General features: G+C 40.3%; 2 protein-coding genes across 2 annotated transcripts; both read right to left on the bottom strand.

Annotated features, from left to right (window-relative positions):
* Nucleotides 1-306: 306 nt before the first annotated feature.
* On the bottom strand, nt 307-2,628 carry LOC139413692 (green-sensitive opsin-2-like). Its single transcript, XM_071161364.1, has 5 exons — nt 2,207-2,628; nt 1,900-2,068; nt 1,599-1,764; nt 1,252-1,491; nt 307-1,024 (listed from the first exon to the last, which is right to left on the bottom strand). Exons 1-5 carry the CDS (start codon nt 2,568-2,570, stop codon nt 923-925), a joined length of 1,041 nt encoding a protein of 346 aa, XP_071017465.1. The 5' UTR covers nt 2,571-2,628; the 3' UTR covers nt 307-922.
* Nucleotides 2,629-13,101: 10,473 nt separating this feature from the next.
* Nucleotides 13,102-15,335, bottom strand: LOC139413691 (green-sensitive opsin-2-like). Its single transcript, XM_071161363.1, has 5 exons — nt 14,912-15,335; nt 14,559-14,727; nt 14,258-14,423; nt 13,911-14,150; nt 13,102-13,790 (listed from the first exon to the last, which is right to left on the bottom strand). Exons 1-5 carry the CDS (start codon nt 15,273-15,275, stop codon nt 13,689-13,691), a joined length of 1,041 nt encoding a protein of 346 aa, XP_071017464.1. The 5' UTR covers nt 15,276-15,335; the 3' UTR covers nt 13,102-13,688.
* Between the last annotated feature and the right edge of the window lie 2,720 nt (nt 15,336-18,055).

Below are 18,055 nucleotides of genomic sequence, written 5' to 3'. Positions count from 1 at the left end.
TAGATATGGTTACAAAAAGGTAGTGATAATACTTAATTAAGTTGAGAAATTTCTCGCGGCTAAAAAACTGCCAAGAGACCAATGTTTTTGGACAAGCTATGTCTTCAAAATTGTAATTTGTACATAAATCCTGATTATTTCCAGGGATACACAACATTACAAAATATATGTAGAAAACTGTGATTTTCCTAATGGAGTGATGCTGAATGCAAAAAATGGCTCAACTCTCCCCTTACTACCCACTGGACATGAATGAAGGTAGGATTGGAAATCAGTTGTCAAATGAATATCACAACAACAAAGAAGTCTTTGTTATGCATGCATTTATTTATCTAGTACCACAATTGTTTGTTATTTATAAAATATTTACATTAAATGATGACACATGCCAGCAAAATAATTGCTATCCTCACAATAACATAAAAATACAATCTCGTGATCCAATCTCAACTACATTGAGTGACACCGTGGAGAATGACGCAGTGTTAGTGAAGAGAGGTTTTGCGTGATATCTCGTGTTCCTTATGAACTGTAGAAACTAGGTTGTGTCTTATTGTTGAGCTTGCCTTTAGATGTTACCATCGTAAATTATAGCCCTCCAGTTGGGAAGTTGTCTCTTGACTGAGGTGAGAGCAAAGAGAACAATAAATAGTTGTTTTATTAGATGTCAATACACTGCCCTGATTCTGTCACAACCTGCAGTAAACTTAGAATGAAAAATGTTTACATCAGTTCATTTTAGGAATCTATGCAGCAAAATGCTGTTCTTGAGTTTGTTATGGAGTCCAATTGCTACGAGTAAATTAAATAATCAGCACATAATGTTCAATTCGTAGAAGTCTTCAAAAACAGTCCATGTATTGTACAGAATTAGACAAGGGTAGAAATCAGAGGACAGGAAGTGCAGGATGAGGGAAAGTCTCTATGCAGGTCCCACAGAAGAAACTTCTGTCTTGCTTGCTGACACAGACGTCTCATCTTCTTCTGCTTTCATCCCTACAGCAGCCAGCATGCAGCCACGGAACTGGGAGGGAAAATAATGAAAAGCAATGAGCATAACATAATAAACAAACAATATAATATGTTGCTGCTAGGTCAAACTCAAAGAGTAAGTAGAACATGTAAAACATGTATAAAGAATGAAAAGCAATGAGCATGACAAGTCAAAATACATTTAACAAAAAATCTATTCTAATGCTGCAAGGTCAAACTCAGTGTTCCAAGTAGAGAAAAAAAATGTCTGTTACCAACCTGTTTGTTCATCAGAACATAGATAATGGGGTTGAACAAAGCTGAGCTCTTGGAGAAGAAGGCAGGTATAGCCATGGACTGGGCACTGAAGGCAATTCCTTTGTTGAAGAAGATGTAGGCAGCAAGGCTGGCATAGGGGGTCCAGGCGATCATGAAACCACAAACCATCAGGACACACATACGTGTCACTTCCTTCTCAGCTTTCTGGGTAGATGCTGAGTCCTGCTGGGAAGCTGCAGCCTGAAAATGAAGATAATCAAGACATCAGAGTGGAGAACTATCCTTTTGTACTATGTACACTATGTGGAACAGCTTGATAAATGTTGTTTGTGTAATAAGTCACTTACCGCCTTGACTGTCAGGACAAGACTTCCATAAGTGAAGGCGATCATACAGACTGGGATGATGAAGTGGCAGGTAAACATGTAGATCACATATGATTCATTGTTGAAGCCTTCGGCCAAGGTGTAGTAGTCAGGTCCACATGAGCATTGCATGCCCTCTGGGATGTACCTAAGAGAAATAGAAACGCACAATATTATCATTGTGTGTGAGTGAGTAGGATTGGTGGTGGATGGAGCATGACTTGAATAGCATGTGAATAACATTTTATGTTACTTTAATGTTTCTACGCTGGTTACAGCTTACCTGGACCAGCCAACAAGTGGGGGAGCAGCACAAGCCATAGCAGCTATCCAGGTGAATGCCACACCAGCACCAGCATGGGTGGAAGTGAACGTGAAGCTGCCCATGGGCTTGCAGACCACAATGTATCTCTCGACAGCCAGCACTACCAGAGACCACAGGGCAACCTCACCTGGAGAATGAAACCACAATCCGAAGTCATTTTTTTCAAATCAAATTGATTTATTTCAGTTCTAACTTTGAGTACAGTACATTATTTTAAATCAGGTTAAACTGAAGTAGATTCCCTTGTATTTGTTTTATTTCTTACCTCCAAGTGTAGCCATGAAGCCCTCAATAGCACAGCCCATTGGCCCAAAGATGAAGTAGCCATTAAGAGCAGATGTGATGGTGATGGTGAATCCAAAGAGGACCATTATCATTCCAGCTGCAGCCAAGTTGACCAGGATGAAGTTAAGGGGTTGCCGGAGCTTCTTGTTTGTGGCTGTGACATACAGGGTCAGACCGTTGATGGGGAATCCAAAACAAATCAGGAAGAATACATAGACAGCAAGACAATAGTATTGCCATGGAGGCGCCAAGTAGTACTGTTGGTATAGAAAAGGACTCCTTACAAGCCCAGTCCTGTTGGACATGGGGATGTAGAAGTTGCTTCCTTCCGTGCCGTTTTGCATCTTTACTCAGTGGATATCCAACGAATGCAAGAGAAAAAGAAGCTGAGATCTGATCTGGCTGTCAACCTTGCCTGTGCTAGGTTGTCCAGGTAGGGGGGTTTATATCATTTTGGGTCCCTATGTCATTGGGTCTAAAATTGGCTAAAATGGCTTAGGAACTAATTTGTTAATTGATCTTAACCTCAGATAAAGGAAAGGGCTTATTGTGACTAAATAATCTAATTAAACTAATTAAAGAATAAAGATTATCACACTGACCTAGTTTTATTTACACCTGCTAGCAACTACAGTGCCTTCAGAAAGCATTCATACACAATAACTTATTCCACATTTTATTGTACAACAGACGGAACTCTAAATATTTTTTTTCTCACCCATCCACACACAAGACCCCATAATGACAAATTGAAAATATTTTTTTTTAAATGTCTGCTAATTTATTGAAAATAAAATTCAGAAATAGTTTGGGGTCACTTAGGAATGTCCTTGTTTTTGAAAGATAAGCAAATTTTCATCCATTAAAATAACATCAAATTGATAAGAAATATAGTGTAGATATTGTTTTTATGGAATATCTACTTAGGCGTACAGAGGCCCATCACTAGCAACCATCACTCCTGTGTTCCAATGACACATTGTTTTAGCTAATCCAAGTTTATCATTTTAAAAGGCTAATTGATCATTAGAAAACCCTTTAGCACTTATGTTAGCACAGCTGAAAACTGTTCTGCTGATTAAAGAAGCAATAAAACTGGCCTTCATTAAACTAGTTGAGTATCTGGAGCATCAGCATATGTGGGTTCGAATTGCAGGCTCAAAATGGCTAGAAACAAAGAACTTTCTTCTGAAACTCATCAGTCTATTCTTGTTCTGAAAAATGAAAGCTATTCTATGTGAGAAATTGCCAAGAAACTAAAGATCTCGTACAACGCTGTGTACTACTCCCTTCACAGAACAGCGCAAACGGGCTTTAACCAGAATAGAAAGAGGAGTGGGAGTCCCTGGTGCACAACTGAGCAGGAGGACAAGTACATTAGTGTTTAGTTTCAGAAATAGATGCCTCACAAGTCCTTAACTTTCAGCTTCATTAAATAGTACCCGCAAAACACCAGTCTCAACGTCAACAGCAAAGATGCATCTCCGGGATGCTGGCCTAGGCAGAGTTCCTCTGTCCAGTGTCTGTGTTATTTTGCCCATCATAATATTTTATTTTTATTGGCCAGTCTTAGATATGGCTTTTTCTTGCAACTCTGCCTACAAGGCCAGCATCCCGGTGTCGCCTCTTCACTGGGTGTCCAGGGTGTCACCCTTTCAAAGCATTTCATGGCTACAAATGTGAGTATTTACAGACTGTATCAGGGAGAGTATGTAATCTAAGACACTTGCCAGCTGGTCAGTGCATACTCTGTGTCCTTATAATTTGTCTGGCCCTGCGGCCTTGTGAATGTTAACCTGTTTAAAAGTCTTACTCACATCGGCTACAGAGAGCGTGATCAAACAGTCGTCCGGAACAGCTGGTGCTCTCACCCATGGTTCAGCATTGCTTGCCTCAAATCAAGCATAGAAGGCATTTAGCTTGTCTGGTAGGCTCCTGTCACTGGGCAGCTCATGGCTGGGCTTCCATTTGTAATCCGTGACAGTTCGCATGCCCTGCCATATTCAATAATGAGTGTCAGATACGGTTTAGTAGGATTCTATTTTCATCCTGTTTTGATGCTTTGCCTGTTTGATGGTTGTCGGAGGGCGTAGTGGGATTTCTTATAAGCGTAAGGGTTAGTGTCCCGCTCCTTGAAAGTGGCAGCTCTAGCCTTTAGCTCAGTATGGATGTTTCCTGTAATCCATGGCTTCTGGTTGGAATATGTACATATGTTCACTGTGGGGGTGACGTCATAGATGCACTTATTAATGAAGCCGTGACGGATGTGGTAAACTCCTCAATGCCATCGGATGAATCTCGGAACATATTTCAGTCCGTGCTTGCAAAACAGTCCTGTAGTTTAGCATCCACAACATCGGACCACTTCCGAATTGAGTGTGTCACTGGTACTTCCTGTTTTGACTGTTTGCTTGTAAATAACAATCAGGAGACTAGAGTTTTGGTAAGATTTACAAAATGGAGGACTAGGGAGAGCTTTGTTCGTCATCTGTGTGTGGAGGAAAGGTGATCTAGATGTTTTTTTCCCCCTTCTAGTTGCACAGGTGAAATGCTGGTAGAAATGTGTCAGGAGGATTTCAGTTTTCCTGCATTAAAATCACTAGGAGCACTGGCTCTGGATGAGCATTTTCTTGTTGGCTTAGTGCCAGCATCAGTTTGTGGTGGTAAATAGACAGCTTCAAAAAATATAGATGAAATCTCTCTTAGTAAATGGTATGGTTTACAGCTTATCATGAGGTATTCCAACTCAGGCGAGCAGAACCTCGAGACTTCCTTAATATTAGAGATCAGACACCAGCTGTTAGCTATAAAATAGAGTCGCACACTATAATAAACTCCCAATAATTTATTGGATAAAACGTCAACGTCATCACTGTGCCTTCTTCAGGGTAATGTCTTGAATGCTTGAACCAGCTTATGTAGACAAACCATGCAATTAGCTGTTGTTAACAAAGAGACACACAGCCCGCCCTTGCATTTCCAAAACACTGCTGTTCTGTCCTGCCTATGTAACAAAAACACAGAGATTTTGTATGAACTATGTCCTCGTTTAGCCACGACTCTGTGAATCATAGGATATTAGTTATTCAGGTCCAATTGAACGGAGCTTGTCTAGTTTGTTTTACAGTGATTGCGAGTTTGCCAATAGAATAGAGGGTAGAGGCAGTTTACAGTGCCTTCAGAAAGTATTCACACCCCTTGACTTTTTTCACATTTTGTTGTGTTACAGCCTGAATTTAAAATGGATTACATGTAGAAGATGTGTTACTGGCCAACACACAATACTCCATATTGTCAAACTAGAATTATGTGTTTACACATTTTTTTTAATTCATAAAAAATGAAAAGCTGAAAATGTATCGAGTCAATACATATATTCAAATCCATTTATGGCAATACTAAATAAGTTCAGTAATAAGAATTTGCTTAACACGTCACATAATAAGCTGCATGGACTCACTGTGTGCAATAATAGTGTTAAATTACTACCTCATCTTTGATCCCTAAGTCGAGCAGTGAATTTCAAACACAGTCAACCACAAAGACCAGAGAGATTTTCCAATGCCTTGCAAAGAAGGGCACCTATTGGTATATGGGTAAAAAAAAAAGCAGACATTGAATATCCCTTTGAGCATGGTGAAGTAATTGTTATTCCAAATGCTGTTACAGACTGAAATCAAATTGGATTAAGTCCATTTTATTTATGATTATTTTTAACAATACAAACATCCCCTGCCAAGACCCACCTGCTCACACCCCCATCTCCAGCGCCTGTATCACTCTTCAGCCACATAGCCTCAAACTGCACCATTTTGTTTCTCTACATCGTCCACACATCTTTCAATATTTAAAAAATAAATCATTAGACCATTCCATTGTTTAAATGATGGAGGATTGGTTGATATCCCGTTTTTTAATTGTCATGTCTACTCCCGCTCCTCCCCTCCGGCGTTCGGTGTCACCGGTTTACTAACCACCGGTCCTGGGAACCATCATTACAAGCACCTGGCTTTCATCATTACGCACACCTGTGCTTCATCATTTAGCACACCTGGACTCCATTACCTCCCCTTTATCTGGCACTCCCAGGTGGCATTGTTTCTGTTTTTCATGTCTAGACACTTCTCCTACGTTGTGTCGTTCATGTTATTTGTTATAGTAAACTTACCACCTGCTTCTTGACTCCCAGTGTCTATGTTACATTAAGTATTTTTCAACAAGGTTGACGAGAAAAGTATGGTGCAACCCATTGGGTATCTCACTGCATCTCATATGCCATGTCTTGAAATATTCAGACAGACTGATTAAAGTCAATTTACATTGTAATACTTCTGACAGGCAACTTCTCCCATAACTTTTGGATTTCATAGCATTCCTAGGAGACATGGATTATTGCTAGTTTAACACTGAAGACATGATGTGCCTTTGTGCAGTAGAATTTGTGAATCTTACCATTATTTTTTACTGGATTAAGTGTAAATTGTTAACTGTCATTTTGTTAGTTATGTTCCAACATTCCCTCCATCTTGTGCCGATATCAGTTATTTTAAGTCTCGTTTGATTGGATAGGCTCTCTGCAAGGTTTTGTATAATTTACCTATCATATGAATTTCCTTTTCTGACTCAAATAGGATTCATATAAGATTGCTCTGATGTCCAAAATATTTCAATTGGAAATGTCTTGATATGAAACCTTTAAGGTGCATGTATTTTAAAATATCTCCATTGGTCAGTCCAAAATTCTGTCATAGAATTAGATGTATTTCCTATTACCAAGTCATTTATGTTACCAAGTCATTTTATGCCTTTAGTTTCCATATAGACCAATTTGTGACGCGATTCATATGTCGCATGTCACGACGTCACAGGAGAGCTGTTTGAATGTAAAAAACTTTTTTTTTGCACAATGCATGTGAACTTGTGAACTTTCGTGTGCCTTAATATCAAACTTGTATGCCATCTCTAAATACAAATAAAATTGTTAACTTACGAGCCTAGTTAGTTTAGTCACAGAAAAAGTGAGCATCCTTCCCACTAGCCATGATTGGCTGAGATAATGAGTGGGCTGGACATGCCGAGAGATTGGATTGGTCTGCCATATTGCAGTCTGTCTATTGGAGCTGGATGCGAATGTGAAACGCTCTGAATTTACGAACGGACAATCTGACAGCACAGTTGCAGTCACCAACGCTCTGGATAACAAAACAGCCTAACCAGCTCTACTAGGGCGAGTAATGTTCAGTGAGCTGTTCTCTCTCTTAGATGTCTGGAAGTAGCGGGCAAGTTAGTACAGAACACATGGATCAACCATTAAAGAGGTGGGTGGGGCTAAGGCTTAAGAAGGTGTGAACAATGCTGAATGGGTGTAGACAAAGAAGGGAATTCCAATAGTAGTACCAAAAGAGAGTTTAGAAGTTGATCAACCTTCAAAGCATAATTACTTTCCCATTGTTTCCTCAAATGCAATGTATGATATACAGTGCCTTGCGAAAGTATTCGGCCCCCTTGAACTTTGCGACCTTTTGCCACATTTCAGGCTTCAAACATAAAGATATAAAACTGTATTTTGTGAAGAATCAACAACAAGTGGGACACATTCATGAAGTGGAACGACATTTATTGGATATTTCAAACTTTTTTAACAAATCAAAAACTGAAAAATTGGGCGTGCAAAATTATTCAGCCCCCTTAAGTTAATACTTTGTAGCGCCACCTTTTGCTGCGATTACAGCTGTAAGTCGCTTGGGGTATGTCTCTATCAGTTTTGCACATCGAGAGACTGACATTTTTTCCCATTCCTCCTTGCAAAACAGCTCGAGCTCAGTGAGGTTGGATGGAGAGCATTTGTGAACAGCAGTTTTCAGTTCTTTCCACAGATTCTCGATTGGATTCAGGTCTGGACTTTGACTTGGCCATTCTAACACCTGGATATGTTTATTTTTGAACCATTCCATTGTAGATTTTGCTTTATGTTTTGGATCATTGTCTTGTTGGAAGACAAATCTCCGTCCCAGTCTCAGGTCTTTTGCAGACTCCATCAGGTTTTCTTCCAGAATGGTCCTGTATTTGGCTCCATCCATCTTCCCATCAATTTTAACCATCTTCCCTGTCCCTGCTGAAGACAAGCAGGCCCAAACCATGATGCTGCCACCACCATGTTTGACAGTGGGGATGGTGTGTTCAGCTGTGTTGCTTTTACGCCAAACATAACGTTTTGCATTGTTGCCAAAAAGTAAAATTTTGGTTTCATCTGACCAGAGCACCTTCTTCCACATGTTTGGTGTGTCTCCCAGGTGGCTTGTGGCAAACTTTAAACAACACTTTTTATGGATATCTTTAAGAAACGGCTTTCTTCTTGCCACTCTTCCATAAAGGCCAGATTTGTGCAATATACGACTGATTGTTGTCCTATGGACAGAGTCTTCCACCTCAGCTGTAGATCTCTGCAGTTCATCCAGAGTGATCATGGGCCTCTTGGCTGCATCTCTGATCAGTCTTCTCCGTGTATGAGCTGAAAGTTTAGAGGGACGGCCAGGTCTTGGAAGATTTGCAGTGGTCTGATACTCCTTCCATTTCAATATTATCGCTTGCACAGTGCTCCTTGGGATGTTTAAAGCTTGGGAAATATTTTTGTATCCAAATCCAGTATCTCGGACCTACCTGGTGTGTTCCTTGTTCTTCATGATGCTCTCTGCGCTTTTGACGGACCTCTGAGACTATCACAGTGCAGGTGCATTTATACAGAGACTTGATTACACACAGGTGGATTGTATTTATCATCATTAGTCATTTAGGTCAACATTGGATCATTCAGAGATCCTCACTGAACTTCTGGAGAGAGTTTGCTGCACTGAAAGTAAAGGGGCTGAATAATTTTGCACGCCCAATTTTTCAGTTTTTGATTTGTTAAAAAAGTTTGAAATATCCAATAAATGTCGTTCCACTTCATGATTGTGTCCCACTTGTTGTTGATTCTTCACAAAAAAATACAGTTTTATATCTTTATGTTTGAAGCCTGAAATGTGGCAAAAGGTCGCAAAGTTCAAGGGGGCCGAATACTTTCGCAAGGCACTGTATTTAGGCTTACCATAACAAGCGGTTCAATATTTATTGACTCAAGACATTCAGCTTAGAATTGTTAATTAATTCTGAAACGGTTCTACAAACAAAATTCCACTTTGACATTATTGGTTATTGTGTGTAGATCAGTGAGTAAAAGGGGTGTGAATACTTTCTGAATGCATTGTGTGAATTTGAGGGTGGTTATGTTTCTCCAGCCCCATCCCTCAGCTTTATAGCAAATCAGTAACAGGACAGATTTTTGGCTGAAAAATAATTAAACAAGTTTAGGATTGTGGCTTTAAAACTATCATGTCAAACTCATGAACTGTCATGCTTTACATTCGTAGCTTTGACTTTAAGATTGGTTGCATTATTCCAGCTGCCCCTTTGCTGAGACTCAAACTTCATGTTGTGACATTATATTGACTATTTGTTATCCTTATGTTTTGTTTTGACGATTTCAGGTGGAGAGATGGACAAAGTTGTATCCACAAGAAAGGTCTTGCAGACCATGAAGGAACCATGAAGATATTCACATCCAATAAAAAGCATTCCATACCTTTTATCTGATTAGAATGGAACTCACCTCATATTCAATAGCATAATCATTATTAGGCATACAGTAATTGGAAAGAACAGGGAAGAGAAAACAACTTTGGTCAGAAATTGCTTGTCGTATTGTAAGCATGGTGGTTAAGACCGTTGCTTAACCAACATACAGTGCATTCGGAAAGTATTCAGACCCTTTGACTTTTTCCACATTTTGTTACTTTACAGCTTTATTCTGAAATTGATTAAATCGTTTTTTGCCCTCATCAATCTGCACACAATACCCCAGATGGCACCGACAGAAAACTATGCAATTATTAGTTTTTTTATGTATTATTTCCTACATTGTTAGCCCAGAAAATCTCAAGTGTTATTACATAAACCTGAGAAGAACTATTGGATATAAAAGCGATGTCAACTTATAATCATTACGACCAGGAATACGTCTTTCCCAAAGCGTAAAGTCGCAATTCAACGGCTCAAACACAAGGTGTGTGTAGCAGGGTGTACAGTCAATCACGGATTACAAAAAGAAAACCATCGACGTCTTGCTCCCAGACAAATTAAACAACTTCTTTGCTCGCTTTGAGGACAATACAGTGCCACTGACACGGCCCACTACCAAAGCCTGTGGGCTCTCCTTCTCCGTGGCCAACGTGAGCAAAACGTTTAAACGTGTTTACCCTCGCAAGGCTGCCGGCCCAGATGGCATCCCTAGACGCGTCCTCAGAGCATGCGCAGACCAGTCTGTTGTCCTCACATGCTTTAAGATGGCCACCATTGTTCCTGTTCCCAAGAAAGCTAAGGTAACTGAACTAAACTAAACTAGTGCCCCATTGCACTCACTTCTGTCATCATGAAGTGCTTTGAGAGACTAGTCAAGGACCATATCCTCTCCACCCTACCTGAAACCCTAGACCCACAGCAATTTGCTTACATTTAAGAATGATGGAGGCCACTGTGTTCTTGGGGACCTTCAATGCTGCAGAAATGCTTTGGTACCCTTCCCCATATCTGTGCCTTGACACAATCAAGGCAAGTCTTGGAGCTCATGGCTTGGTTTTTACTCTGACATGCACTGCCAACTGTGGGACCTTATATAGACAGGTGTGTGCCTTTACAAAATGTATCACAGGTAAATTTACCACAGGTAGACTCGAATCAAGTTGTAAAACATCTCAAGCATGATCAATGGAAAGAGGATGCCCTTGAGATCTTGAGTCTCATATTAAAGGGTCTGAATACTTATGTAAATAAGTATTATTAGGAATTTTTTTACATTTTCAAACATTGATAGAAATCTGTTTTCACTTTGTCATTATGGGGTATTGTGTGTAGATTGATGAGGAAAAAATATCGAATACATTTCAGAATAAGGCTGTAACGTAAGAAAATGTGGAAAAAGTCAAGGGGTCTGAATACTTTCCGAATGCTCTGTATACGGGGTGAAGATAAGTTCAGACCAGATCAACAGTGTGCCAGCATGGATCTCTGAAGGAAAGACATCAGCAGCAGAGGGCAACAGTGGGTGGAATCACAACAGTGGAAGCTGCATACCCAAAGGGTAACAGTGAGTGGTAGACTCCAGTGCATACTCCAGTATCAAAATCGTGAACGTGTGTTGAATGACTTTGTTATGGAAGAGCATGGCGCCATATTCTTGCATAATTCCACTCTGAATGGATACCTTAGTCCGCCTGTGAATCTGCAGCCATGAAATAGGGATGAATACATACACTAGTATATACAAAAGTATGTGGACACCCCTTTAAATTCATGGATTCTGCTATAAAATCGAGCTTACAGTCATGCAATCTCCATAGACAAACATTGGCAATAGATTGGACTTATTGAAGAGCTTAGTGACTTTAAATGGGGCACTGTCATAGGATGCCACTATTCCAACAAGTCAGTAGGTCAAATTTCTGCCCTGCTAGAGCTACCCCGGTCAGCTGTTATTGTGAAGTGTAAACATCTAGGCGCAACAACGGCTTAGCCAAAGTGGTAGACCACACAAGCGCACAGAACGGGACCACCGAGTGTTGAAGTAAGTTGCGCATGAAAATTGTCTGTCCTCGTTTGCAACATTCACTACCGAGTTCCAAATTGCCTCTGGAAGCAACGCCAGCACAATAACTGTTCGACGGGAGCTTCATGAAATGGGTTTGCATGACCGAGCAGCTGCACACAAGATCACCATGTGCAATGCCAAGCGTTGGCTGGAGTGGTGTAAAGCTCGCCGCCATTGGACTTTGGAACAGTGGAAATGCATTCTCTGGCAGTCCAACGGATGAATCTGGGTTTGGCAGATACTAGGAGAACGCTACCTGCCCGAATGCATAGTGCCAAATGTAAAGTTTGGTGGAGGAGGAATAATAGTCTGGAGCTGTTTTTCATAGTTCGGTCTAGGCCCCTTAGTTCCAGTGAAGGGAATTCTTAACGCTACAACATACAATGTCATTCTAGATGATTTTGTGCTTCCAACTTTGTGGCAACATTTTGGGAGAAGGCCCTTTCCTGTTTCAGCGTGACAATGCCCCCCGTGCACAAAGTGACGCCAATTTTTCAAGATCGGTGTTGAAGAACTTGACTGGCCTGCACAGAGCCTTGACCTCAACCCCATCAAACACCTTTGGGATGAATTGGAATACCGACTGCGAGCCAGGCCTAATCGTCCAACATCAATGCCCAACCTCACTAATGCTCTTGTGGTTGAATGGGAGCAAGTCCCCGCAGCAATGTTCCAACATCTAGTGGAAAGCCTTCCCAGAAGAGTGGAGACTGTCTTAGCAGCATAGGGGGCACCGACTCCATATTAATACCCATGATTTTGGAATGAGAGGTTCAACAAGCAGGTGTCCACATACGTTTGGACATGTAGTGTAAGTGAAAGACTTTTGTAACAGTGTTTCTTTAATTTGCATTGGAATATTTGCATTAGTGAAATGTTGGAGAGATTCAGATGTTGACTCACATGTATTGTTACATTGACAAGTCCCTCACATCTGTTAGAATGGCATTGATGCTGTAAAATGGCTTGATTTGAAATAAGCTGCAGTGACAGTGTTTTCCAGTAGCAATGCGCGGATGTTTCATGATCATTTTCAGCTTTAAGATCTACTGATTGGAAGTAGTGTATAGTTGTAGCTGATAAGATGTATACTACATACTAGAATTTGTGAATTTGTGCTAATAAGATGTTATGATATTTGATGTGGATTGGAAATCAGTTGTCAAATGAAAATAATAACAGCAAAAAAGTAGTAGATTCATGCATGGATTTATTTATCTAGTACTATAATTTTTTGTTATTTATAAAATATATACAGGAAATGATGACAACAAAATAATTGCTAGCCTCACAATAACATAAAAATACAATCTCAAGACAAAAATGAGAGCTGTTCTGCAAGTCTGAGTTTCATCCATTTGTTACCACCTATGAGAGGCAAATCATCTGTTTGTTTTGGATGAGTATAAAATGTATGTCAAGTATATTTTCAACTACATTGAGTGACACAGTATGTGAGTGTATAGATTTGCCTTGTGAACTGGGTTGACTAGATTCTGTCTTATTGTGGAGCTCGGATTTCATCATTGTCAATTATAGCCCTCCAAGTCTGTCGACTCAGGTGAGATCATAGAGAACAAGAGATGGGTTCAGATGAATGTCAATACACTGCCCTGTTTTTGTCACTTCTGTGTTATCTGGAGTGACAGAGTCCAATCATTACAGCTCAAAACAGTATAATGTCCATTTGGTGAAAGTAGTGTGTCTTCAAAAGCAGTCCATGTAGAGCATCAGACAAGGGTAGAAATCAGAGGGTGGGAAGTGCAGGATGAGGGAAAGTCTATGCAGGGCCCACAGAAGACACTTCTGTCTTGCTTGTTGACACAGAAGTTTCATCTTCTTCTGCTTTCATCCCTACAGTGGCCAGCATGCATCCACGGAACTGGGAGGGAAAATAATGAAAAGCACTGAGCATGACACATTAAGCAAACAATATATTACGTTGCTGCTAGGTCAAACTCAGAGTAAGTAAAAAAGGTCAAAAATGTAAAATGTTCCCAACCTGTTTGTTCATCATCACATAGATAATGGGGTTGAACAAGGCTGAGCTCTTGGAGAAGAAGGCAGGTATAGCCATGGACTGGGCACTGAAGGCAATTCCTTTGTTGAAGAAGATGTAGGCAGCAAGGCTGGCATAGGGGGTCCAGGCGATCATGAAACCACAAACCATCAGGATGCACATACGTGTCACTTCCTTCTCAGCTTTCTGGGTAGATGCTGAGTCCTGCTGGGAAGCTGCAGCCTGAAAATGAAGATAATCAAGACATCAGAGTGGAGAACTATCCTGTTGTACTATGTACACTATGTGGAACAGCTTGATAAATGTTGTTTGTGTAATAAGTCACTTACCGCCTTGACTGTCAGGACAAGACTTCCATAAGTGAAGGCGATCAAACAGACTGGGATGATGAAGTGGCAGGTAAACATGTAGATCACATATGATTCATTGTTGAAGCCTTCGGCCAAGGTGTAGTAGTCAGGTCCACATGAGCATTGCATGCCCTCTGGGATGTACCTAAGAGAAATAGAAATGCACAAAATTATCATTGTGTGTGAGTGAGTAGGATTGGTGGTGGATGGAGCATGACTTGAATAGCATGTAAATAACATTTGATGTCACTTCAGAATTCCTACACTGGTTACAGCTTACCTGGACCAGCCAAGCAGTGGGGGAGCAGCACAAGCCATAGCAGCTATCCAGGTGAATGCCACACCAGCACCAGCATGGGTGGAAGTGAACGTGAAGCTGCCCATGGGCTTGCAGACCACAATGTATCTCTCGACAGCCAGCACTACCAGAGACCACAGGGCAACCTCACCTGGAGAATGAAACCACAATCCAAAGTCAGTTACTTCAGTTCTAAATGGATTTAAATAACTTTTGGGACAGTCCTTTTAGTTCCAAATTTATTAACAATTACTTTGGATACAGTTTATCATTAATTTAAATTTGTTTAATCTAAAGCGGATTCTATAGGTTCTGTATTTTTAAAGATTTCTTACCTCCAAGTGTAGCCATGAAGCCCTCAATAGCACAGCCCAATGGTCCCCAGATGAAGTAACCATTGACAGCAGATGTGATGGTGATGGTGAATCCAAAGAGGACCATTATCATTCCAGCTGCAGCCAAGTTGACCAGGATGAAGTTAAGGGGTTGCCGAAGCTTCTTGTTTGTGGCTGTGACATACAGGGTCAGACCGTTGATTGGGAATCCAAAGCAGATCAGGAAGAACGTATAGACAGCAAGACAATAGTATTGCCATGGAGGCGCCAAGTAGTACTGTTGGTATAGAAAAGGACTCCTTACAAGCCCAGTCCGGTTGGACATGGGGATGTAGAAGTTGCTTCCTTCTGTGCCGTTCTGCATCTTTACTCAGTGGATGTCCAATGAATGCAAGAGAAAGGCAAGATGAGATCTGATCTGGTTGTGAACCTTTTGCCTATGCTAGGGTGTCCTGGCAGGGAGTTTTATACCCTTTTGGGGCCCTATGTCATTGGCTAAAATTGGCTGAATTAGCTTAGGCGGGGTTGTTACGAACTAATTCGTTAATTGATCTTAACCTCAGATATTAGGGAAGGGATTATAACACGTAATCACTGTGGATTTTGTCTAACTCATCAGGGAATAAAGATTATCACACTGACCTTGTTTAAACATTTGTTTTTAATGTAAAACATGTTTTATTATTGTTTGTTTTTTATTACTATACCTCTGTAGGATAATGCAACTAAGTATGGATGGGTAGTCTATAGCTTCTGCTTGCACCCAGTTACTGTGTAAGCGGACACGTAGGACACGTATGTTTGAACAGTGTACAAATGACTAAAACCAGACGTTGAGTATGTAGTAAAAATATTGTTCTTTTGATCATATCATCTTTGAAAACTAGCAATCGCCAAAATAAAAACTAGACAGTCAGAGAGACATGAAAATTCCCAAAACAATGAATTTATCAGTTTTGATTTTGTTGTTATGTTTGAGCAAAAGAACACAGGATTAGCCATGGCAAAATGCATATAAATGCAGGAAATTAGCTTTAAAATGGCAACATTTTCTCTCAGCTCCATCTAGAAATTACAGGAAATTGGCTTGCATTTTCAAAAATGTTTCTACTACGCCAAGATGTAGGCCTAATAAATATTAGAAAAAATCCAGCTGTGCCAAGGGACTGACAGTGCCTATCGCCACGCCCCTTGCTACACCCCATGGCACGCCTACCACCTAAGCCCTTTTTTCCAGAAAAAGAGAGACATTTATGAGCATCTGGCGACCCCATTGTCTTAGGTTAGATAGCACAACAACTGTCTGCAATGATCTGGCTGAAATGGCTCCTGGCAACTGTCAGAAGCAGTGTATGTGATCAGAGTTGAGCTGTTGGAAATCCCACTCAAGGCTCACGGAGCAGTGCTTGTGCACAGCTCCAGCGCTCCTGGTTCTTTTCAACCGTTACGCTAAAAACCACTCTTCGCTCAACGGGAAAAAAACTGCCACTCAGAATTCGATCCATTAATTAAAATCAACAAAATCACACCCATCTATTTTTGTGTCTAACTGGACCCACCATTAGGTTTTGAAGTATTGAAACCATATGATTTGAATGGCAATGGCTATAGCCTACAAATAAATAAATTGTGAAGCATTTGTGAGTGCAACACACTAGGATGGCAGGTACATGAACTACCCATCATTTAAACAACATTGTGTTGTACTAAATCATTATAGTTTCTAAATTGCACATATAGGCTGTGACATACTTAGATTTAAACATGAAACAAAAAATGCCTTTTTAGGCTCAGTTGCCAGTGCCTTTTAATTCACTACTAGACACACAAGTTTGGACAAAGTCTGTGGCTTCAGGCTCATACGATGGTGCCTGGAGATGAGGCAAGCAGCGGAGAATTCCCTTTCTGCACTTGCAGAGCCACTGAGGATGCAAAACACCCTTTGGGCCACTCTTGCCAGGCTGGTCATGGATGCGGAGTGGTTTTTAAAAAATTTGGCAAAATAACCCAATCAAAACCAAAAACTCCTTGAAAGAGGTAATTTGTCAGGCCTATTGGTCCAAAATCAATGATAACCTATTGTATAGAAAATCGAATTAAAGGAAACGAAACTTTAAAGAGATCTTTTCTAATTACTTTGCTAAAATGACACACTTAGCAAGCTAACCACCTCCTTCCTTTCTAAATGTATTTTCAGATTTCACAATTATTCCTTAGTTGTGGACATTGCAAAGGATGCAATTTTGAATCCAGTGAAAGAAAGAAATCAACTGCCAAAGGTTGCAAGTTTGAATCCAACAATAGCAAGTTGTTTTTGAGATTTTTGTTTTAAGCCTATCCCAAAACTTAACCCATACCTTAACCATTCGCAGTTAATGCCTAACCTTAAGAGTTTGAGTTAATGGCTAAACCTTAAACATTTGGAGTTAATGCCTAAACCTAACCTTACGGCTAGGCATTAACTCAGAATGGTTAAGGTTATGGTTAAGGTTAGGGTTAAGGTTGCAAACTTTGGAATCCGTGGCAGATGCTTACAAAAGTTGTTTCAAAGTTGTTGCAAACATTAAAATTAGAAGTGTTAACATTACTTTTAGGCATTAACTCCGAATTTGTAAGGTTTAGCCATTAACTCTGAAATGTTAAGGTTATCATCCAGAAGGCGAGGTCAGTACAGGTGCATCAAAGCTGGGATCGAGAGACTGAAAAACAGCTTCGATCTCAAGGCCATCAGACTGTTAAACAGCCATCACTAACACAGAGAGGCTGCTGACAACATACAGACTCAAATCTCTGTCCACTTTAATAAATGTACTTAAAAGGTATCACTAGTCACTTTAAATAACGGCACTTTAATAATGTTTACAAATCCTACATTACTCATCTCATATGTATATTTATTTTTTTATCTTCCTTTATTTAACTAGGAAAGTCAGTTAAGAACACATTCTTATTTTCAATGACGGCCTAGGAACAGTGGGTTAACTGCCTTGTTCATGGGCAAAACTACTGCTTTTAACCTTTCAGTTACAAGTCCAACGCTCTAACCACTAAGCTACCTGCCACCCCGATATAATTCTCTATACCATCTACTGTATCTTGCCTATGCTGCATGGCCATCGCACATCCATATATTTATATGTACAT

Source organism: Oncorhynchus clarkii, chromosome 7 (genome assembly GCF_045791955.1).
Source record: "Oncorhynchus clarkii lewisi isolate Uvic-CL-2024 chromosome 7, UVic_Ocla_1.0, whole genome shotgun sequence".
Lineage (NCBI taxonomy): Eukaryota > Metazoa > Chordata > Actinopteri > Salmoniformes > Salmonidae > Oncorhynchus > Oncorhynchus clarkii.
Note: the sequence above shows the minus strand (reverse complement) of the source record. Positions and strands in the feature narration are given on the sequence as shown.